This window comes from Heliconius melpomene, chromosome 19 (assembly GCF_056956725.1).
Source record: "Heliconius melpomene rosina isolate 202511_hmr_F chromosome 19, ASM5695672v1, whole genome shotgun sequence".
In the NCBI taxonomy this organism is placed as follows: domain Eukaryota; kingdom Metazoa; phylum Arthropoda; class Insecta; order Lepidoptera; family Nymphalidae; genus Heliconius; species Heliconius melpomene.
The window spans coordinates 1,242,692-1,269,068 of record NC_140407.1 but is presented as its reverse complement, the minus strand read 5'-3'; the positions used below and the strand labels follow the sequence as shown (position 1 = coordinate 1,269,068).

General features: G+C 34.6%; 1 protein-coding gene across 3 annotated transcripts in view; it reads left to right on the top strand.

Moving 5' to 3' along the window:
• LOC146528236 (thyrotropin-releasing hormone receptor-like) overlaps positions 1-25,568 on the top strand; it is a 67,578-nt gene extending 42,010 nt beyond the window's left edge. For 2 of the 3 annotated variants that reach the window (XM_085202578.1, XM_085202579.1), the window contains exons 3-4: positions 11,774-11,954; positions 23,678-25,568. In XM_085202578.1, the coding sequence (XP_085058704.1) occupies positions 11,774-11,954; positions 23,678-24,779 (1,283 nt within the window). In that variant the 3' untranslated portion in view covers positions 24,780-25,568. Of the gene's footprint in view, positions 1-11,773; positions 11,955-20,268; positions 21,589-23,677 lie in introns of those variants that run through there. The other variant, XM_085202580.1, reaches the window with a different exon arrangement.
• The last annotated feature ends 809 nt before the right edge of the window (positions 25,569-26,377 follow it).

Below are 26,377 nucleotides of genomic sequence, written 5' to 3'. Positions count from 1 at the left end.
AGTGAAATAATTGTGGATATTAAGAATCGTAATTTTTTTATAGTTTCGGCTTTCTTTTAAGTGGAACTCACAATATGCTAAAATGTCCATATACGTCAAAGTATTTTTTTATATTTTAATTAGTTTTTTTTAAAGGTTTATTGTGGCTTTATTGTTTCTTATAAAATAATATATTTTTGTAGTGATATGGTTAGTTTTCACTGTTTGGGGGATACAGCGTGAAGCTGAGCAACGAAAGTGTCTTAATGGAGGATGGAGTGTCTTAACACTAGATTTTCAGGTTCTCAGGTCAACCTTTATTGTCACTTTATTGTAACTCGCAAGCGAATTAAAACCTAGAAGTAGAAGTAACTTATAGAAGTACTATACTTCTCGTGGACTTAAAGTTATGAAATTTGCGAAACGAAAAAGTCAGAAAAGTAAAAAAGTCACGACAAACTATTACGCAGAAAAAATAATTACAAACTTGTAAATGTTGTTCATTTCATAGAAAATGAGTGCATATCAGCAAAATTAAGTTTGCCAACTTCCAATTGTACTACGAGTTAACATACAATCCAGAAATTGGTACGGAACCCTCGGTATGCGAGACCGACTCGCATTTAATTGTTTTTTTATACAAAAGTAACGGATATTCTGTCCCGCTGATTTCTTAACCACACTCAATGCTCCTTAAAGTCCACTTATTAATATACATACGAGTACATTGTCAAAAAAAAAAGCAAATTAGTTCGAACTACTCTTAACACAAAGGCTTAAAGTTCAATTTGACAAAACAAAATGATAAAGAAATTAAGTAAAAGACGACCTAATTAAATGCTATAAAGCTTAAACAAATTTTCCTTGCAAAAGAATTAAAATATACTTCGAAGAATAACCGAGAGCATCTTTATGATTATTTTATTGGTTTCATGGAATATGACGTAAGAGAATAGGCCTACAGAACAGTGGCCCTGTTACGACTGCTGTCATTGAACGTGATGGCTTGGAGTTCGAAACCGTTGGGTAAAGTTTTTTTCATGTGGGGGAACTGAAAATTCGTTCTTTGCCTTTTTATCTGATCGAGGAAATAAAAATATTACATAATACATATTCCCGAGTGGTAAACGAACTCACAACCACCATGCTTACAGTACGTTTGTACCCATGCCACGGTGGCGTCTAAATTTTCTAATACTGAAATATAACGCATTGAGGCCATCATGGCGCAGTGGGAAGGCATCTCATTGAAGCGCAATGGTTGTAGGTTCGATTTCACCTCGTGCGAATAAAATACTTTATTTTCTCTACTTGAGTAGAGTACCGCCAAAGTAAGTTAAAAAAATTGTCTTTCATAATCAATATAGTACAGTTAATGTTAAAACGTATAGAGTAGTAAGAGTTAATTTTAAAAGTAACTGTTTTGAATTTAAAACAATGCGTGTGCCTTGGCGGCATTAACCCAGCACTTTACCACCCAGAACAGCGAAATAAGTAAAAAATATGTGAAAAGCTATTTATAGCCAATTTTAATTTCGACTATCAAAATATTTTACTTATAATGAAATAGTATTTTACATAAGCCCTTCGTCGTGATATTAAATTTCAACAATCGTGAAAATGACAAATTTCAAAGAAATATCCTTGTTGAAGTCCTTAATTGTAAATGTCTGTCAAATGAATCAATGGCAAATATTTAATCGAAATCCTTTAAATAAGGCTTCTAGAAACTAGTTTATTGTTAATTAGAGACTGATAGAATAGATTTATGAAGAAACTAACTGTTTTGTATTTTCACGAAGCTTAACAAATTGTTTGGTCGAATGACCTGCAGAAATTATTTATTTGACAAGAAAAATTGTCATAGTCCTCTAAAATCTATTTATAGTCTTATCCAGGAAAGCTATAGGACACATTATAAATTTTCTGATTTTCGGCTTCACATTGTATCTCATGTATCTGCTATATAGTAGGCAGAAAGAACATATTGTTTCTTTAGTTACAATTCAGTTTAGGTATACTAGTATACGTACCTTGTACTTATACCAGCATATACCGTTCCACTGCGCCACGACGTTCTCTATATAATTAACAAATAAACATAAAACACGTGGGTTGAAGTATGTGACGTCCAAATATTCATCTAATTTGACGCAAACATCCGTTCGGCATGGACACTGGACACTCCCGGACGGTTATTAGTGAACAGTTGTTCTCCGATATTAAATTTCTGCCAAACGTTTCAGATTTCTACTGTCATAGAGTAATTTTAATTTATCTTTGATTTAAGTATTGATATAGTAAAGTATTATGTTAAAGGTTTATGGCAGTGGGTCAATGGTCGTTGATTCGATAACTCATGAAATGTGGACAAAAGCTGTTGTCCATATCTCATGACTTAACATTGTTAGAGTTCGGTTGACCTTCGAGAACACAGTTTTGATGATACTTACACGTAAAAAGCTTGACGACCCTCAGGATTAGTGATATATCTTTATAGATATATCAATAATATATTATACCTATAGGTATATGTAATGAGAATCGAATTGTCTTTACGCAATTCTGAAACAGCCTCAAAAATATTATTATATCGGCGTTTATGAATCATGTAAAATTTAGATAAATATAAATGGATCGCGTGAAGTGGGAAATCTATAATTATTAAAAACTAGAGTTAACTCTTTTAATAAAGGTAATTTTTATGGTCGACAAGAATTTACTGCAAATTGGCACCAAATCCAATATTGTTACCTAATCAGTTTTCCTTTTTTCATAATTGTCTCTTCTACAGAATAATCTATGAGAATGCACTAGCCTTTGTATGAATGTACACAGTGGCATACTAGTCTAGTACAAACACTTCTGACGTTACCAGCTTTATGCATCACTTGGAACGCGTTCAAAATTTATACTTAATACAAAAATAAATAAACCTAATAACGATAACAACTTCGTCATAATGTAAATCTTCTTAATTTTTATACATATACGTATAAGCGGACGGTCGTTTGATTGCCATTGGGGGTAATGATTACATCTCATTTATTTTTTTTCACTTGCTCTGGTAATACGTAGCAAGACGTAAGAGTCACCTTTTGAAACATAATGTCTCGAATTCAGGTAGAAAGTGGAGACTAGAGTGTTTTGGCACTGGATTCTACCCGGGAAAAGGCGTGAAGCTAAGAAAATTGTATAATTATTTTCCTCTCACTTCCTCCTACACAAACAACGGGATGTTGCGGATTCAATATTATAGATTTTTTTTATTAATGTCACTAACTAAGCCCTTTCTTTCCCTTTTTTTAAATTTTATTATTTTTAATGGAAACTTGGCGTTAAACAAGTTTTTGAACTGTTGTGATATTATTTTTATTATTAAGCTTGCGTCACGAAGATAATCCCATACATTATATACGTATACGTACCACAAAATTAACGATGTGAAGAGCCTTAAGATAAGAGTGTCAAATGAACTCGATATGAAGCTAGAAGTTATAAAATAACAAGTAGATTACCCAAGTTTAGAACACTTTCTAACTATAAAGAGACTGTGGCAAACCCTTTACAGCCTACTGTGTAGTATTAGGTGGGTACTTAGTAGAGGGAGTTAGTAAAAGACAGATAATGAGGGATATTTTTGGGGTAACTTAAATTTTAATTTAAAATTGAGGTAGGTATATATTCTTGGATATAGTAACATTCTGCTTGAAATATAAAGGCATCGTAAAAATCATCAAATATTCTCTATATCCATTGCCTCGAATTTTGGCAGAAAGTTAGGAACGGAATGTTTTGTCACTAGACCATCTTTGCCTAACCAGCAAAGTAAGGTAGGTACTAAGCGGTAGCAGGAACAAAAGAAAAAATATGAATTTGAACTTTCGTTTCGATTAAATCATAATCGTGTACATATGCTTATTTTATGAGACTTTTAAAACCATTGACTTTGTACAGATACTATTGTATTGATTATTAAATGCGCGATGTTTGATGGCTTTGCAGATATGTTTTTAATAAGACTAAGTGGAAAAAAAATGTTTCTTACTTTTCGTAAGTTCTTCACAATATGCAAAATATATGTTTTAATATAATTTAAAGTATTAACATAAAGTAGAACTCTACATCATCAATTATAGACGTTGTCACTGAGCCACGAAGATATATATTCCATATGTAAAATTAGATAAAAGGTATCTTTTACCTATCTTACTTGGAATAACTTATATAATAAAAAAAAAATAATATAAAAAAGAAAAGCCAGTATCACATTTCTAACGTAAATTATTGGTATGGAACAGAGATATATTTGAGTTCTTTTTCCTGTACCTACTACGGAAAAAAAAATAATTGACAGGCTGTGAAAAATGAACATTGTATTCGTATTTATCCGCGCGCGTAATAAGAGGGTTTACGATTATTTTCTAAGACTGCCGCCGCTGATTTTATTGACTGGGGGCATGATATGGCGGAAAACGAAATTTCTGGTGCTTAGATATGGTTTTTTATGGTGTTTTCCATATGGATGGTTTATTTTTTTTATATGTTAATTATAATTATTTTTCATATATTGCTGAGTGAGCAGAAAAAATCTAGATACAAACTTCTGAGGTTTTCTGAATTAACCTTATGATAACCACAATGAACAAATACGTTATTGTATAGCAAAGTACTATATTTTTATCAACCGTTAAGTTTCTCACCGGCTCTTTTTAGTGAAACTCCTCTCCGGTGGTAGCGACATGCTTAATATAACAAAATGATATAAAACTTGCAAAAGTTAATTTGAATTTAGAATATCTGGAATTATTTTATTTCCAGAATAATTAACTTAAACAGAATAATTAATAAAACAGAATTTTCGAAAAAGGAAATGAAATACTTAATACAATGCCAGTAATTAAGTGTAACGTCTCTAGAATTCGTCGAAAAGTGGGGAACGAAGTATCTTAATGTGGACAGAGTGTTTTAACACTGTTCCCAAGTTCCCTCTGCCTACCCTGCAATCTCGTGCAATTTAAATGAAATTGTTAAAATTACACTTGCAGACAGGAGTTGACAATTGTAGAGGCAAGCTTTATTTTCAAAATTTATATTAACGCTACTGCTTGGTAATGTATGTAAAATATGCTATGGTAGAAGAAAAATAGGAAAAACATCACCATTAGTCTGAAGGACATGCCTACTTAAATAGTAATAGATAATTAAAAGACCATGAGACAAATACGGGCTTAATTTATAGTACTGTGTAGGTATATCTAAATTACGTAGTACGCCCACTTTAGATTTATTTTTTGGAAGAAGGCCTACTTATGACTATATACATTAGTATTTCAATATTAGAGCTTATATTTATTTACAAACTAGCGACCCTATTGCGGCTTTGCCCGCTGTTACTACTGGATTATTCATTTAATGTATGTTTGCAAATCACTTAAGATAATGTGAAAATTAATTAAACCCTAATGCAACCCGCATTTTCGTAGTTTCAATAAGGATTTTCCAATTGTTTTACACAGCAAGGATTTTTTAGTAGGTACCGTAATTTTATATCTGTGATACTAATCTTTTCAAGTACTTATTAAAATATATTTAAATTACTATTTTTAGATAGTTAAATGACATTAAATAATACATTCAACTCGAATTATCCAATACGTGCAAACGCATCTAAATCTTCGTTGCTATAAAGGCAGACGGGTTTTTTTTTTTTCGAGCTTGTGGTTAATGCTGAAGAGGGTATTCTGTCGCTGATGAAAAGCAAGCACTACGTGGCTGCCTGTGACGAAAATTAAATAGAATGCATCGGCCGGGAATTGAACCCGGGCTGCCCGCGTGGCAGGCGAGCATTCTACCACTGAACCACCGATGCGTGTAAGGCAGGCGGGCGCGGCGGACTCGCTTGTATAAGCATAACGTCGCGAGGCGCGTTTCGCAGCAAGGATTTTTTGATATTGTAACAACTTCTAAAGTACTAATTAAAATGAAAAACAGAAAAGACAGTTTTGATCTACATTAAATGGCCAACGTAACTAATATACTTATTTATATGCTGAGAGTAAGGGATAAGTGAAACTTGACTCGATACAGTTGATGTGTGAACGGCGTGATGTGTCAATAATTAAATGCGTTTTTCTCTAAAACTATTCGCAATTTCGAAATAGTTTAAAAAGCAAATTTTATCTTCGTTTAACGTAGAAATTTAAAAAAGTATTTTAAAGGATAAGGATTAATACCATTATGGAGAAATATCCCTCACAATAAAAAATATATTGAAATTACTATTTTTAGACAGAAATATGATCACTACGCTTTATTCTTAAAAGATACGAATATGCCATCATGGACTTTTTTGTAGATCTTATTAAGAGGAATAATACTCCAGTACATTTTTTCATGTAGTATTTACCATTAAAGCAGCGCATGCGCCAAAGTGTCTCAGCGGGTAGGACTTTATACACATTTATCGTATTTATGTTAATTTACATAAGAATGTACAAATAATAAACTATATGTCGGAGTTGGGTGGATTTTCCTCGCACATAGTTTTTGAGTATCCCGATCTACTGTGGGCTTCAGTGGATAATGTTGGCATGAGTAAACACAATTTGTGATATTACGAATTAATTACAACACCGTAATCAATTCACAAGAAAGCAGCTATCGCTATCCCAGTAGGTAGATACACAGCACGGAACGCGGGACAGTTTCAGTGTCGTCTGCACCGGCCGACCGCCAAACACAAAGTGAGTCGACGTCCGTCGGCCACGCCTCGAGTCGACTTGCCTCGACTCGCCCCTTCCATACCGATGCAAAACACTAACTCTGTCGAGCGCCAACAGATGGCGCTGGCGTTCCGGAACCACCTCAGTACTACCATTTCCGACACGGCCATCCTGCTAGCACACGTCCTCGTGTGTTGGTTAGCCTAGAAGAAAAAGGTACAACAGTACCTCGTACCGCTCGGCCAACCTACACCAGAACCTTACCAACCAACTTCCAGAACCGTACACCAGAACTGTACGCTAAGAATTGTACACTAGAACTGGATACTTAAACCGTACACTAGAATTGTACACTAGAATCGTACACTTAGAACTTTACACCAGACCTTTATATCAGAACCTCATACCCAGAACCTTATACCAGAACCTTATACTAGGACCGTACACCAGGACCTTACACCAGGACCTTACACCAGGACCTTACACCAGGACCTTACACCAGGACCTTACACCAGGACCTTACACCAGGACCTTACACCAGGACCTTACACCAGGACCTTACACCAGGACCTTACACCAGGACCTTACACCAGGACCTTACACCAGGACCTTACACCACAAATTTATACCACAACTTTATACCACAACTTTATACCAGAACAACTCGACACCAGAACAACTCGACTTTAGATAAACTCGACATTAGATAAACTCGACACCAGATCAGCTCGACACCAGATCAACTCGACACCAGATCAACTCGACAATACAACTTGACACTAATCTGGATCATAATTGTAACTAATCACTACACACAAATACCACAGCCATGTACCATCGACATCATCATAACCAAAACTTCACTTTACTTTACTTCACTTTACTTCAGCAACAAGTTACAACCAAATTAACAGAAACCTCCGAGTAAAGACCTCTAACGCCACGGCTCTCCAGCCGAACAGCAATCACATTGCTCTCTCACATCTTAATACGCATATCCATCGAGTGGATCGCCCGTGTACGTCACCTCTGCGACTACACGCTACGGTCTCTACAGACCACGACCTCAGTACGGTCGAAAACCTCTCAATACGCATATCCACCGCGTGGATAGCCCGTGTATGTCACACCTGCGACAACACGCTACGGTCTCTACAGACCACGACCTCCGCCAGAGCTAAACGCACACCGCGCACCCACGGACTACTTGAGTTGCCCCAAGAGATACCGATTTCTACCGGGCTACGACTACGAAATAACTACTGGTACGGTCGAACACATTACGGCCGATAGAACCATTTACTCGAGTCTCTTCAACTACTTAAGCTTAAACACCATCATTATCATCAACAACATCATAAATTACACATTGATTTCGTCGGGTACATGACTTACTGGCATTTTCCTCAACCTATCGTAAGCAAATTTATACGTTACAAGACGTTTACAATTTACAGCTTTCAGTGTGTAACGATCACATTCCAAAACTTTGACAACCTTAAATGAAACTTTAAATTTCGAATCTAATTTTGCCTAATTTCTCTCTTCGTTTTCTAACAATACGCTAACAGAAAATTTACTAACTTTAGTTTTTGTCATATCAAAACGGGACCTACCATATTCCGCACACTTCGTAATAATGTCTGATGCTACTAAACGAATTTCGTCAATGTCAACGTCAGTTTATACCTCACTACTACACATCAAAGATACACACCATTGACGCACATCAACGACAAATCAATGACATCAATGATACACATCAATGACACATCAATGATCCACATCAATGATATACATCACCGACACACATCAATAATAACGGTATCGTGACTTCACGTATTAAAAGCTTCCGGTTTATCGTACAATTTATCGCGAGTTGTACTCTCCTACAGATTCTTGCTACAACATATTACGGCTAGTCTCAAACGCCGTTAATATATATAGACTTTAACACACTCCAGACGAGCCTTACCTGCCTGTTAGCACGAGGTAAATTCGCCGCCGTGAGATGCTAACCAATGTCTACTAGTGAAACCACCCCCAGTAAAACATCTTCCCTGGTCAGCAATGATGCGGGTTGGAGCCCCAAACAAAGCCACAAGTCACCTCGTGAACACTCCAAGAGTCAATGCCTGCCGCATGAAACAAAAGAACACACTTCGCGAACGCGCCTGTCAGAATGAAAATGTACTCTTTCTTATCGTTTCACTGCTGAGCCTACCCGCCACGTCTAAACGAACCGTATGGCACGGCATCATTACCTTAGGGATCAGATGCAGCCCAGCTTGAACCCTGCCCGAGTTAGATTTCGCGACCCTACAAACAACGTAGTCATCCACAAATCCTCCAGCACACCATGACCGGAAACCGGCAAAAGTCAAAATGCTGTTCAATAGTCCCCTCAGCCTCGAGACGAACAACAGATACACAACTGACGGAAATATGAAGCGAATCTGACAAACTGCCACAACTGAATCACAGTCTTCGGAGGCGGCAGAGATCTGACCAGCCTCCACTACCAACCCCAAAACCTCACCCTCGTCCTGAGGAAGGAACACTTCTCTAGGTTCAAAGAGAAACCAGCACTCGTCACAGCCTCCATCCATCCATTAGCCTTTTAAGGTCCACTGCTGGATGCTCGCCACTCCGTCCGGTCTTGCGCCCTTTGAATCCAGCGGGTTCCCGCTGTCTTCTTCACAGCCTCGAACACTGCATTAAGTTCTCCCATACTGGACCTGGACTGGACATTCAAAATATCATCAAAATACACCACCGCGCAATCGCGAACCAAATCACCCAACGCGATCACAATTGTCCTCTGAAAAACCGAAATTGAACTCTTCAGACTAAGGCATAGTCAAGAATTCAAACTGCCCTTCAGCCGTTATGAAAGCAGTACTCTCTATAGAATTTTCGTTTACCGGGATCAAAGAAAAACCGCTTGCGCCATCGAGTTTCAAGATATAATTAGCACCCTGAAACCGTGAAATTTGATCAGTAATCAATGGAAGCGGATAACTGTCCGGGATGGTATTATTGTTAAACTCACTATAGTCAATATGGATACGATCTGAACGTCATACTTCTTTACTAATAAAGCTGGACTTTCGAAAGGAGAACAGCTCGGCCTAATGATATTCACATGTAACCGTTCTTTAATATAACCTAATGATATTCACATGTAACTCTGTCGTGTATAATGCCACGTTCATCCGCCGACATTCTATATGGACGCCGCTGTACTGTGCGATTCGAATCAACTCGAACATTCGAACCAATACTAGAGTCGTTGGAAAACTAACTATGAAAAATTCTGAATATCGACCTAAGGTTTCTAAAAGTTTCAATTGGTCACTACCAGTAATGGTCAGCTGAGATGTCAGTCAAAGTCAACTCACTCACACTATCGCTATTTACTGAACTTACATAAAGATTCCCGTCAAACAAAATGTCAGTCATGTTTACTGTAAAACCCTGATTTAAAATCTCGCGACAACAATATCCCAGGAGGGCATCGTTAATCACTATACAACACAGAATTTGTCCGGTACTGTATACTCGTGTTTGACCAATACCGGTCATAGTAACAACATTACTAAACCATCGACCACTAAATTTAACAGAAAAACTTTCAACTAACGAGAATTCAGCACCAGAATCGTAAACGAAACAAATTAATTCACCTTTGTCCTGTACCCTACCCTTTGGAGGTTCGACACTGCATACGTCCACACGCCGCTTCGTCCACACACCGCTCACCGCGCGCTGCGCCGTCCCCGCTGCCGTCACCCGGCCTGCCGCCGCCGCTCGTGCACCAGACAGCGATATGACTCAGTTTGCCACACTCGAAGCACACTAAAGGCCTCGCTGCCGGCTGCTACACCGCTTGATTCGACGTTGAAGATTGTTTGTCACGTCGCATCGATAGGCTTCTGCATTCCGCTCACTTGTGGCCAGCCAATTTTCCGCAGCTCAAACACTCCAATGTTGTAAGCGCTAAACGTTAAAGCCGCGGGTCAAACTGTGATATGTGAGTGAGTACAGTAGCCACAGCAACCTCTTCTTTGCCCACGTCCTTCCAGTGATTTGTTAGAGTAGCCCATCACACTCGTCTGCTATTTGAGACAGCTACGTAGATGCTTCACTTTTCAGTGGCTTACTTACCACAAGCTCGAGTTGACCGCCACACGTGAAAAGCACAAGTCAGCCGTTGCGCACCACGATCTCGCGTCCGTGTCTTCTTTGTCAGGATCATAAGTGGGTAACCACATATACCTCCCTGAGTTTGTATACAGGGCTTCGAACATAACACGCCAGTGGTTATCTCCATTGTTCTCGTCTTGTGCCAACACCGATCGCACTTCTGATGTCGGAGTTGGGTGGATTTTCCTCGCACATAGTTTTTGAGTATCCCGATCTACTGTGGGCTTCAGTGGATAATGTTGGCATGAGTAAACACAATTTGTGATATTACGAATTAATTACAACACCGTAATCAATTCACAAGAAAGCAGCTATCGCTATCCCAGTAGGTAGATACACAGCACGGAACGCGGGACAGTTTCAGTGTCGTCTGCACCGGCCGACCGCCAAACACAAAGTGAGTCGACGTCCGTCGGCCACGCCTCGAGTCGACTTGCCTCGACTCGCCCCTTCCATACCGATGCAAAACACTAACTCTGTCGAGCGCCAACAGATGGCGCTGGCGTTCCGGAACCACCTCAGTACTACCATTTCCGACATATATATAAACCTTCCCTGAGAAATACTCGACCTAATGGTGAAAACCGCATCCAAATCCGTTGGGTGGTTTTGAAGAAGAAGAGTTAGAAAGTTCAGACAGACACAAAAAGCGACTTTGTTTTATAAGATATAGGATAGGATGAGCAAAAAATCACGTTTGCTGTATGGAAACCTGTTCAATAAAGTAGCAAACAAACCCACAACCGTCGTTTATGAATCCAGAAACATTCTACTGAACAACACTACCTATATATTTATGTACAAATAGACAAAATAATAAATAAAGAATAAAGAGAGAATAAACAATAATTTTCCCTCCGCAGGTCTGGCAGTGCCGTTCGTAGAGCTGACAGTGGCCCACGCGTCTGTCCTCACAATACTAGCTATAAGTTTCGAACGTTACTACGCGATATGCGAACCTCTGAGGGCCGGGTACGTCTGCACGAAGACCAGGGCGACCCTCATATGCGCGTTGGCGTGGTTCTTCGCAGCCTTATTTACTAGGTTGGTATGGATTTATTTCTTATGTGATATGTTGAATAATATGTTGCGATTTATTAATAACTTACGTCCCGAACGCGGCTTCGCCCGCTTAAACTTCTTGTTGTGTTACAGCTTAATTATACAAAACCTTTACATGAATTGTATGCTATGTGCTACTCTGATATTACTGGAAAGTTTCATGTGAATCTGTTCAGTACTTTTTACTGTACCGTACCGTATTTTAAATACTTAAAAAGCGAAATATTAATTTATTTCTGAACAAATAAATTTTTTACGCCATACCTTAAATTAGCTAAAACTGACACTTATAAGATAGCATTTATTTTTAAATTGTATTAAAAAAGGAATTTACATTTCTTATTCTTAAAGTTACCTTATAATTTCAATCCAATGCAAAAATATCTGTCTGATAACAATTAGTTTTTAAAAAGTCAAATATAAACCGTAGGCATCAAAGTACTCTAACATTGTAAGGGCGCTATATATGTAACTGTCAGTTATAATTTCTAGATAAAAAAGTAGTAAGGATATCCTCTTATTGTCTTTTGCAAACCAATTTCCGTGTAAAGATAAGAATGAAAAATGCATTTTTCCCTCCTTTATGTAGGACAGCGACTGACTTCAAACGTAGTGGTTGTTGGTTCGATCCCCAGCTGGAGGAATGATTATATTTCATTTATCTTCATTCTCTCGCTCTGTTAATAGAAATCACAGCAATGAGGTTTCATTTCAGGAGTAAATTTAAATGTACACTAGGTTCTTTATGCGTGCCAATGCGGGATAAAGCGTGAATCTGTAAATTGATGCACACATTGGTCTATGATTCGAATCCCATGATTAAATAAAAAAATGGAAATGTTTTCGTTTGATCGACAAGGTTTAGTGTAGAGCAGTTTTGTCCTATACTCAACACGGGACGGAGACGGGAAACGGAGAGTAATATATGACTGAGTTATTTCAAGCTCTATTACAAAATAAATAATATATGTGAAGATTGTCTTCAGAAATAATAAATATGTTTTGAAAACATATATTAGGTATCTATACTACCCATTTGGTGAAATAATGACGACATTGTTATATTTCGAAAGAATTAAATATAAAAAGTATGAAGAATTTAAATTAAAATATCCACGCAAAGTAGGATAGGAATAGCTAGTATATTATAAGTAATACACATTTCTTTCACAATACTCTGCTAATGTATTCGATGTCTTGGGAGCTATTAAGCCAACGTTTTTGTAGAACGTAATGTTGAAAAGCGTAACGATTTGGGCAATTTTCACTAATATATTTTTATCTCTATAATATTAGTCTCTAGTGTATTTATTTTTACAATAATAGATTATGTTTGTGGATTAAAAAATATCTCCACGTTTTTTTCGTTCGTATAACAGGGAGGTCAGGGAGAACCTAGTGTTACGATACTCTTTTATTCATTTTCAGCCCGATTTCGAGATTGTATATTGTGTTGCGGAACTCCACGCGACGCTTTGTCTTTACATAACGAAAAAATAATGATGAATAATAATAATGAATTTTCGCGAATAAGGATCGAATGATTTTATATTTACCGACTATTATCGAACTCCTTACCACCGACATCATAAAGTCTGCGCCACTGTACCTCAGTAACTTTCACTGCATCTAATGATGTATGTAAGTCCCTGGATTCATCAAGAATCCGGGCAAACTTTCCAAGTGGGACAAATTGCGTCCAATTCGGTTTGTTACTTTGTTAGTAGCATACGAGTATAGTTCAAGTTTTAATTGTTTAGCGAAATTTATAGAAGCGGGGATAGTTTTAAGTTGAGATATCTCTCTATGAGACTATTGTAGCGCAGTAGCACGTCTGACTTTAAACTCGACGGCTCTGGATTCGATTCCCAGTAAGGATAAAGAATTATTTACATTTTCCCGCTCTGGTAAGACGAAATGTCGGCGTTGAGATTCTACTAAATTGCGGTGTTGTTCCACCCCACAATCCTTTAGAAATTTGGACACAATGTGGGGAAGGAAGTTCCTTTCAACTAAGATTTCTCTGGTCACCCCGCGCTTATTCAAGTCACGAAGACGTCCCCTGAACCTTCAAATGTGAAAAATGGTAGCGCGCAGAATATTTTTTTAGCTTCACACTGTATCCTGCAGTATTGCGTTGTGTGGGGGAACTCAACGCCGCGATTTACCATTACGGCGAGGGGGAAATTAAAATATTAAATTTCATTTACTCGAGTGGGAATCGAACTCACAACATGTCACGTTTATAGTCGCACGCTTGTGCCACTGCGCCACAACTGGTAAGAGATCTAGACACTATATTTATATATATTTTTGCTATATTATCAAAAAAGGAAGCTAAGTATCGCCTTTATTATAAGGGCCACATTATATTAAATCTCAGTAATACTTTTCATACTAATATATCTATTTATAAGTATCTCGAAATTATAAAACTTTCTTCAAAAGATAATATTCTAGTTTCTCCACAAAAAGATAGAATTGGGCAGTCGAAATAAATTAGCTTGTTATTTTGACACTAAACATAATATTTCAGAAACTAATAGAGTATGAAATTTGCTGATCCCTTTTTACTTAGTCCCATTTGGAGGTAGTTAGGGAAAAGTTTTTTCGTTAAAAAAGGTTGGTTGATCGTAAATTTTCGTTATTATTACCTATTTATATGTAAAATGTAGATTATAGATGAAATTTGGTAATCAAAACTAAAATACATTTATATTCATACTAGTGGACCCGGACGCGGCTACGCCTGCTTCAACTATAAGAATATTTATTAAATATGTTCATTAAATTATTTTCAATTTTCAATAGAATTAGTAAGAAAATATAAGTTTAATAATCAAAAAGAATAATAAGTAGATACACATTATTAGAAAAAAATATCTGAGTTATTGAAATTAACCAACAAAAGGATTAAAAGTAACTAAAGGATAGATATTCTTAATATTAGAAAAAAGTACCTAAAGTTTTCCGTGCGTGCGTACCTACATAGATATCGACTCTACGAAATAACTAAACATTTCTCTCTATTAAGCAGGATAATTTTAGCGGGCAATATCAAATCAAATAAGAAGAGAACCAAAGTGTAGCTTAAATTAATTATAAACAGCAAATAATTACATAAACATTTACAATAGTTCGAAAATGTATGAAAATTTATAAAACCGTCAACGTCATCTGCCCGTTCGCGTCGGTCATACTGTGCCGCCCGTAGGCTAGGTCATTTGGAATCAGTGACATCTCCTTAATTATTTATTAGAATGTTATACAGTAAACTATAATTTCAATCTAGATAAAATGTTAATAGTGACTATTATATTTATTTTCATAAGGATGAATATCAAAATGTCGCGGTAACGGTTGCGTAGCGACGCGACGGTTGTTATTAACATGGCAGAATAAATTGCATGTCAAATTAGAAAGTACTTTAAAATATGTTAGTTTATATGTGTAATGTAATGTTATATAGCCTATAGCACTTCTGAAGAATGCAGCTTTCATACAAAACAAAAACAATGAAAATCGGACCAGTATATCCAGAGATCTTAGCGTTCAAACAAACAAACAAACAAACAAACAAACAAACAAACAAACAAACAAACAAACAAACAAACAAACAAACAAACTCTTCCGCTTTATTATATTAGTATAGATTACGTTTATATACATTTTTATCGACATCTTTTCTTATTTTTGTTTTTTTCACTATCGTTGCGCAGGCTGCCTTTGAAACATAAATTGTGGGTTCGAATCTGTTATACTGTGACTTTGGTTTATATTTAAAAAATCTGTTTATTTAAATAAAATAGTAAAATATAGACATTGAAAACTTTGAATTGGAACTCTAGTTAACTTTTCTCTAAGGAGGTGATATGGAGACTGCAATATTATTGACGTGACAGTGTTAGTCTAGATGTTAGTAGAAATACAAAACTTACAAAAAATTAATTGTTTTCATTTCGCGATTCTAGAAGTGCGGCGTTAAGTCAGGGAACCAACAATACGGGAAAGGTCTCATAACGTTAAAACAAAAAAGATTGTAGATATATCAAAATATACTACAAACAATTCAATATTTTTTAAACGAAATGTCGTTTATTGGTATCGAAAACCAATTCACAGTGTAAATAAAAATTAATTTTCCAATGACATCGGCGGCAAAAGCTTGAAAGTGGGCAGACTTTATGATTTTACGTTCTCTTATTCAAATAAACTGATTCTTTTTTTAATGATATTTCGATACTAGTGTTGAACATTGGCGTTGCTGTCTTCTTTTATTAATTAAAATTAACTTAAATAAATTAATATTAATAAATTGTCGTAAAAGAGGCCGTCGTAGCACAGCGACTCAGTGAATGATTGTAAACGCGTCGGCTGTGGTGTCGATTCCCATTTGCGGATGAATTATTTTAATTTTCTCGATCTGGTAACAAGACAAAGCGCGGTGTAGAGTTCCGACACATTAAACCTAATGTCTCGAAAACTGGCCGAAAAGTTAAGGAGTGTCTTAGCATTAAGTTTTTTCTGCTTACCTATTTTATAAAAATTAAAAATGGTTACTACCAAGTTCCAATATTATACAAAAAAATTCCTCGGTAATATATCATTTTATTATTTTCCCACACAATTATTAAGATTCATACATTATATAAAGGACCCTCGTAAATTTTGGACATGAATGAAAACAAGTGAGTCGCGCCGTTATAATATTGTTAAACTAAAATTGATAGCCTCAGTGTCAAAAATATTTAGGTAATTTTCAGGCTTAATAAAAAATATAGAGCTAAATCACATTATGATTTTTTTAAAACAAGAATTGATATTTTTCTCATAAAGAAGAGTGATAGAGGAAACTTAGTGTTGATCCACTTCGTTTCTCACTTTCCGCTTGAATTTCGTGGCATTGAATGTGGAGTGGTGGAACACAATGCCAGATAACCTTAACGGGGATTAAATATAATTCAAATATAATTTTTCTTTTATTCCTACCCACCCACAACCATCAGGCTTACATTGAGACAATGTCCCACTGCACCACGACTGCTTACTTTATAATAATCGAAAGATAAATGATTATAAAAATAGACACCGCCGTAGTGCAATAAAATATCCTGTAAAAATAATATTAATCTCCCATATATAAATTGTGATTTACAAAGTTAAAGTAGTTTGCAAGTTTTCCTTCCAATAAGAAACTACGGTTACAATTTAAAAGATGAACTTTTAATTTCATATTTCCTAGAGGACTTTTATATGGAGTTGTTATCATATAGATGATTTTTTTAGGTTCACGCTATATCCCTCATATAGCAGGGTAGGCAAAGGGAACCTAGTGTTAAGGCACTCCGCTCCCCACGCCCCAATTTTCGAGATACTGCGTGGTGAGTAGCGGGCGAGTAACTCCCTGTCGCTCTTAGTAATGCGGAAAAGCGAAACTCAATGTCGTTAACAGAACGAGGAAATGAAAATAATATTTTTTTCCGAATGGGAATCGAATCCACAATCATCGTGTTGCTTTTACGAAAATAGACAAATATATTTGGTCGCGGGTTCAATTCTGGGAACGGCCAAATATTTATCAATCATCATAATAAAAAGAATCAACGTATTAAATGAAAGAGATAAAGAAGAATATAGGCCGTCATTGCACAGTACTACAGCGTTTGACTGGAAATTACCATTCGAAAGAAATAATTATTTTTATTATCACGCTTCGATAAGAAGACACGGCGCGGCGTTGAGTTCCGTTACTCAACACGCAATAAATCTCGAAAATTGGGCAATGTGTGGGGAACGGCGTGTGCGTGATACTAAATTCTGTCTACCTATTCTACTAAATGCGGGATAGATCGGGAAACAAAAAAATATGTACCTACTACATACGCTACAAAGAGCTAATGCAGCAATTTTATTAGAAAAACACTATCTAATATACATTATGTATTAACGTCGAGCTAATACTGTCCGATATATTGGTTTCTTCCGTAAATAATAGATGGTGGTACTTTAATGCGATGCTTTGCAGGCTTTTACAGTGTTTTAGAAGTGGCAATGTAAAATAAAAATAAACGAAACTTTTTCTTTCTTATTTCTTTACTTGTTGAATATGTTTTACGTATTTCATATTTATGTAGTTAAAGAAATTAAAATTATATTGACCGTACTTCTTAATCAGCGGCACTAAAAATCTTTAATTAATTTTATATTTTTGTCAGTTTTACTGATTTTATCAAATAATTACTTAAAGAATATATAAAACGATTTTTTTACATATTGATTGTTCAATAAATAAAGTCCCCTCATCGACTCCGTAATAAAAATATATATAAAGGTGAAAAACAATAAATAAAGGCTATTAGACTCAGTGTGATAGCGTCTGTCCTTAAACGTAATGCTTGTAGGTACGAATCGCATTCGTGGAAAATGTTCATTTCCCGACCGTTGATTTCCCCCACTTTATTCTTTAATTTAGATGGAGAGTGGAGAATAAAGTGTCTTGACCTAACTCTGATATAGGCAGTGTTACTAAAGAAAACATTTATTTGTTTTAATTCGTATCCCTCAGTACCTACTTAGTATCTACTTCCATTAAAACACTTCCGTATCCCACAAAAGAAAATTAACTTAATAAATACATTAGTTATAGTAGTAAAAAGTTTATAGTGCCACTTCCAAATATATTCCTAGTACTATGGACCACTGGACCATATTGCGATTTGCGTTGGCACATGTTAGCACATTCTTCAAGTGAACAAATGGTGTAGAATAAATGGCTTCCTATTGAATTTCTAGGATATTCACACTTAATACTACAGCAGATACAAACGTATTGTGTTGAGTTTAATAAAATTTGTTCCAATATCAGTTCACACTGTTTCCCCCATACAACAGTGTATATAGTACCTAGTGTTAAAACACTCTGTTATCCACTTTCCACCTAATTTTTGAACTATTGTGAGTTGAGTGGCAGAGCTCAACGTAACATCGTATTATATTTTCTAAATTTCTCATGCGAGATACATATCTGCTATATGCATAGAAGGTTGGCAGAGAGAACCTAGTGTTAAGATACTTCCTTCTCCACTTTTTGCCCAGTTTAGACCTAAAAACTGGATAAATTACTTCTTAGTTGAGTTCACCTCTCAACACGCAATGTCTCCAGAATTTGACGGGGAGTGGGATATAGAAGTGACTTATAGAACCACGGAGTATTTGAACACTAGGTTTCCAGGTTCTCTGCCTACCCAAGTACAGCGTTAAGCTAAAAATAATTTGAATGCTAATATTAGAAACACATCATATAGCTCATTTGGTACAACAAAGACATAATTAACATAACTAAATAATATTAAATAATATATAAATAAGTTTAAGTTTTTTAAAAAAATATATGTCAGTAATGAATTCGGAAAGACTATTTACTTTGATTGTCTCTTACATTTCATCAAAAACTGCAAATACGTCATTGTTGCACCAAATGAGCAATATAGAAAAATGTCATAAGAAACTGATTTGATATAACTTACTAATAATACTTTAGGTGTGTTATATATTAAAAAATTATAAGCAACATTCTTCAATTAGGTTGACATATTAAAATATACATATTATATATGTCAGTCGTGAAAACCGCTTATAATATCTATTGTATACAATTATTTATTTGGTTCTTTGTGGAAGTGATTTGCAAGTGACACTTTTACGGGAAAAAGGACGCAGTAAAAGTGTTATAGGAATTTAAAAGCTTACTAAAAGAGCTTCATAAGAACCCTTTACGATACAAGGTTCGTACGTATTCAAATTATCTATGTGTACGGAGCGCTTTGTTTTTGGGCACTTGTCACGAGCTTTCGCACTGTCTGTCTGTATTAATTTTATTTTTCTCTTTATTTTATACATATATTATTTAGGATTATTTCCTTATATAATAATATTATATTTTTTATTTTAATTTTACAGCACTTCACATATTGTAATTAACTTGGTGTTTTTTTTCACAATTCGTCAGTATTTTTTTTGTCCTTTATTTTCATTTCATGATCTTATTGAAAACAGTTTAGATAATTGTTTATGTCGTGGTCTGATTGTTTTATTATAATTACTTCATAATAATAATTTAACAAAAAAAAATGTTAAATTGATTCACTAATTTAATAAAAGTATATTCTATTTAACATTAACATTAGTAATTCTTATTTATTATATGCACTTTTGTACCAATCTGACCGCGACAACCGACGTATTGTAGATAGTTGTAAATAATTAGGAATTTTATAGTAACTTTTCTTCTTTCCAGCCCAATCCTGGCGATTGCTGAAATGCACACCGTCACGAGACTGGATGGGACCTTCTACCAATGTCTTACTCAAGCTGTCACTTTCTGGCAAATCACCTTCTTCGTCATGGTCATCATTTTCCTCTACCTCTTCCCTTTAATCATTCTCATAGTTTTATATACTGTTATTGCCAAAAATTTGATATCAGCGGCCTCAAAAGTTGTGCTTAATAAGACTGTAGATCCTTACAACGCTAGAGCGAGAAAACAAGTTATATTAATGCTTGGGACAGTAGTTTTATGCTTCTTTCTCTGTTTAATGCCATACAGGGTTCTCGCCTTGTGGATCATAATTACTCCTTCCGAGCTGTCTGATAACATTAGTCCGGAAAAGTGGTATAATTTATTATATTTTTCTAGAATAATGCTGTACATAAATTCCGCTATAAATCCTATTTTATATAATTTAATGTCATCAAAATTTCGTATAGGTTTTTGTAAAGTATGTATCTGTTATAAAAAATCTTCTGAAAAGACACAGAATAGGCGAGCTCAGAGAACTATGACGAATGGTTCGACGACAAGCAGTAGCTTATCTAGAACGACGAACAGCTTGAAGAAGCTGTTTACTCATAGAAGTAGCTTAGACAAAAGTGACACAGAATCTGAAAGTAAAGATAGTAAGGACGAAACTAATAGATTTTTCGATAGAATGTTCTCGAACAGACGATTTATAAGGCAACAATCAGCTCCTGTCTGTTCAAATCCAAAGACGAAAGTGATCAATAGAATGAGGAGTGAAGGCAGCATGTTAGAAGACGTTCTAAGCGACAAGAAGGAGTCCAGGGGAGATACAGCGAAGTTCATCGGACATTCCACAGTTAGTTCTAGAAACAAATCAGACATCGAATTAGAATCAACTCGAAACCTATCGCTTAGACGTAGCGTTTTAATAAACAGCACTAAAGCGAAAAGTATTGAGGGTGACCCTAATAAAAAGTGTGTGTCGTACCAAAAAATAAAAGTGGATTGCGTCGTTGGCTTCCAAAAGTCTAAAAGCGTAGATTATGATTTCCCAGAGAGCTTCGTGTGATGAACTTAATTTTGTGTACAGAGAACTTTATCGCGAAAAGTTTCTCCATAAAACTGAAGTGTCTAAATGTAGGAAACTATCCAACTTGGGGCTTATTTTTGAAGTTTTTTTGAATAGGATTCATCAATTTTTACGTGTATACTGATTATGTGGACCAAAATATTGAATGGAATACTTTATCTAGATTATAAATTAGTTGTACGATTGGCTTTGTTGAAGAAAATTATATGGCGAACGCAAAAAATGTTGTTTGATGTTTTATTTTTATTTCTTGTCAAAGCTGTTACAGACGCAAATATTTTTGATTATTTTAATTAGGTCTAAGAGAGAAATTCTTTCTTTTATACTAAAAAGAATATTGTAATTTTATATTCGTTAAAATTATAAAATGTTAAAAAATTTAAAATTATAAGTTTTTTTTTTCAATTCTTGTAACGCCCAAAAAAATAATGACTTCGAAAAAATATGCCTCCTGTAATCACAAGTTATAAATTGAATTATACTTATATAATAGATACATATAATATCCCAAAAAATAATTAAAATGATATAATTAATTTTAAATAATTCTTTTCCAGATAATTTTGGTAAGTTGAATATTTTTTTCTCCATTATGTTTGTGTCATAAATTGAAAGTGATGCTTATAAATTCATTTGGTTGCGCCACTCGAGACGGAGTGTCTCCAGAATTTTGCGGAAAGTGTGAGACGGAAGTGTCTTAAGTGGAAGGGAGTTTCAAGATTCCCTCTGCCTACCCTGATATGTGCGGTATTCAGCGTGGAGCTAGAAAAATTTTCATTTCATTTTCCACTGGTGCAAATATTTAAAATATAGAATTAGTAAACTAGATCTATTAGGTCAATTTGAATTGAGAAACAAACACGCATATAAAACATCATCTAAAGTTTTATTTTTTTTTGAAAATTAATATTGAATATAAGACTGAGAGAGAACGAAGTGATTTAATTATTATAGTATTTGAATTTAAATATTTTAATCAGATCGATATAATTTAAAAAATATATTTTACCTTCAGTTATTTTACCTTCCAAAAAAATCTTTAAAATCGAGATGGCACTATCTGAGTAGCTGCTAGCAACGGCGTAGTTTATTTTTGTAAGCTGTAGAATGAAAAAGAAATCCCCTGAACGTGAATCGAACCCATAACTATCCGTTTCACCGTACTACAGAGGCAATACTCATTACATAGTATAAATTCAGACCATATGCAAATTCCAACAAAGTTTATCATGCAGACCGCACTCACGAACAAAGAATGCACGCTGCATTGTCCATCGAACGCCGCCGATTTATAGTACATTGTGCGAAACATTATTACCCCATTACATGTGGCTCTTGAAGCTGGGTGGTCTGTATGTATGTCTGTCACCCAAATACGGGTGAAACTTTTGACTAAAACTGCGATAAAATACGGAATAATATTTTTTATAACATTTTATTTTAGTTGATTTGAAAAATATGTTATTATCAAATTGTTTATTTAAATTATATGAGGCTTGAATTCCGAAATTTGTAATATCTCTATTTCGGGCGGAAAGTCGAGAACAGAATGTTCGGAGACTTTCTCTGCCTGTCCTGTCATATGCAGGATAGACCGTGAAGTTAATTATACATATTCAATAATGATAATTAAATTTGCAAATTACAGATAAATAAATGTATATAGTATACTCTGTAAATGATATATAATTATGTATAAAAGTAGTTAAATTTGTATATTGCAATTTCAATGAAATTATCACTTGTAAGGAACTTTGCTCGTTTTATTCTGTTCATATTCAAATCACAGACACGGAGAATAAATAATTATTGAAAGTGGAGACCGGAGTGCCTTAAAAGTAGATATTCTATACCTACGTAAAGCTGAAATAACATATATAACCTTAAATATATTGTTTATTCAGAAACAACAATACAATTTGTTCTAGAGATAATTAGTAGTAGGTGATTTATTCACTTCTAAGGAATTATACACTTACCTCTTGATGAACCACCCTCAAGTAATTCAGATTCATTTGTTTTACATACATTCGCTAATACAATCGAGTTAAAAGGAAAAACTCATAAACGTTTCGATTTCTTCTTAGGAAAAATACTTTTATAGCTCAGAAGTAAGTTAAGTTCTACATAGGACTCGAGTGTTTGCTCGTGCTGCTTACTTTTAAATGTATAGGCCTTTACCAGTACTACTGATATTTCATACGTTTTACTAGGACTTACCTTTTATTTGTTATAATCGTATGATTAAAATAGAACTAAACAAAAACATAATATATTCAATATTTGATAATCTAATTATGTCGTTTCTATCCACAGTCCAATTTTGGGAGTCGCTACCTTCACTCATGAGAAATACCAAGATGGCACCGAAGTACCTGTCTGTTTAACACAAGCTGATACCTTCTGGTCAGCATTATTCTTCATCCTTATCATCGCTGTCTTCTTCATCATACCACTCGGCGTGCTTCTGGTCCTCTACAGTGTCATCGCGAAGAACCTGATGGAGAACCCAATTATAATATCACAGCATAGTAAAAATCCAAGCAACGCTGGTAATGTCATAAGATATCGTAAGCAAGTAATACTAATGCTCGGTACAGTCGTTCTGTCATTCTTCATATGTCTTCTACCATTCAAAGCTCTCACTCTATGGATCATTGTATTCCCACCAGAGACAATATTGTCGTTAGGTATAGACGGTTATTATATTTTATTATATTTTTGTAGAGTTATGCTATATTTAAATTCGGCGATAAATCCAATATTATACAATTTAATGTCATCAAAATTTAGAGAAGGTTTTGTAAAATTGTTGAGAATAAATAAATTAATGAGATGTAGTAGGAATTTGAGGGAAAATATGCAAAGGAGAGATACTTTTAATACTACAACCTCAACTGGCTTCTCCAGCAGCCAAAATACTTCCGATTCCTTTTGGAGAAGATATAGTAACAGAGCATCTTCTCAGAAATTCTTCATTAATAGAGACAGTAAAAAATTAAAAGAGGTAAAAGAAGTTTTTGATACAAAAGTGCAGCAGGTCAAAATAGGTGAAATAATAAACGTTGAAAACACTCGACGTAATAGTATGAAAATGATCGCTGCTTTAAACGAACTGAATGATAATTTGGGTGATATAATAAACTTTGATAGCGTCAAACGTAATAATGTTATAGCTAATGGTACTAGCACTAGTGATGTACAAGTCGATGTCCACGATAATATCGATAGTGATGTAAGCACAGAGAACAATAAACAAATACAGATATTAAATTTAGATGTTAAAACAAATAATGTATATTCTGTAACGTTAGACGTTAGCGATAAGTGTGAAAGGAACAGGTTCGTTTGCGTTCCAGCGCAAGAGAGTAAAAATATATTTGTATACGACTTTAAAAGTAATGAGAGTTTTGTTTAACGTAGTTTTGTATGTATATAAATAAATGGTTGCGAGCCAACTGAAGCATTTATTTAGAGTTAACGTGTATTGCAGGTTTAATGACAATTGTTACTAAAAAAAGTATTTTTTTATATTTATGAATTCTCGTAGGAAGCACTTAGCGTTAGGTCACTCTGCTTACCTTTTTTCAGGCAGTTAAAGGATGGGACTAATGAAATTGAGAAATATCTAAGAATTTTTTTCAGATAATTTATTAATAAAAATCAATTAAAATCTCTGCAATACACGCTTAGCATATATGTGTATGTATCTACTTTGTACTACAACTTCTGATTTAGAATCACGTATTTGAATGTAAAATAGGACATATAGTATGTAAAATAGGATTTCAATAAATTATTTTCATTTCCCCGATCTGGTCAACAAAATGCGGCGTTGAATTCTGCTTCTAAACGCGGAATGGTGTGGCAAGTTGGGAGCGGAATGTCACTATGCTCTCTCTGCCTACCCTACTAGAAATATAATAATATATATGAATTTAGTAAAAACATTCTACATACACTTATACGCTAAGAATCAATCTTTGTACCCTGTTACCTTGTAAGTTCCTATAGATTCCAATTTTATACATCGATGTAAAAATATGACAATAGCATTATTAATATATTATATTCGTAGAACAATTTGTTATTATTAATAACTAGATTATTTTATATTAAAATATACGTTAGTTCATGTATTCAACATTGTAATCCACACTGCCTTCTTTATGTGCTACATTTAAATAAATGTTGGATATGTTTTGTATTTAATTTTCATTATTTTCCTTTTAGTATTATTTTATATCTATATAATTTTAATTTATTTTCTTTTTCTACTCTGATACACAGATCTTTTGCATGCATAAAGCTGAAAGAACGTAAAATTCCATGTAAGTCGAACTCACAACTATTGTTACAAATACGACGTTCTACTGATAGTAGTACAATATTTAAAAAATATTAATAGTTATATATTACTGAAAAAGTAAATAGTTAGTTAGTAATACGTTCAAGTTTATTAACATAGCAAAAATATTTTAATTATTTTTATTTCCTCGCTCTACTTGACTTCCGCCACATTGATATATTGGGCAGAATGTGGAGAACGGAGTGTCTTAGCACGTGGTTTCCTCTTCCTATTAAGCTAATTTTTTATAAGCATATGAAATAAAATTTAAATAGATGAAAAATTATAACGAATTTTTCCACACAACAAAAATAGTATAGCAATTTTCATTACTCATATATTGAAAGCGATATGTTTACAATCCACTCACTCGTAAATCTTTCTTGTAAAATGAATTATGAAGTTAGAAAACAAATATAAATAAACGTAAGTTATTCTTGTCCCACTATTTTCGTGGTATCGACGTTCGAAATATATAAAAAGAAAACTTTGAAGTAGTTTTAGTTTTTCCTAGAAATAACATTATGAAAAAAGATAAATAGGAAAACATATATAATATTTGTAATTATCTTATGTTACGGCCGTTGCAGCGGGCACAAGTGTATTTTGGGTTCGATTCCCATTCAGGCAAATGTATTTAAAATTTTCATTTTATCTATCTGGTAGCA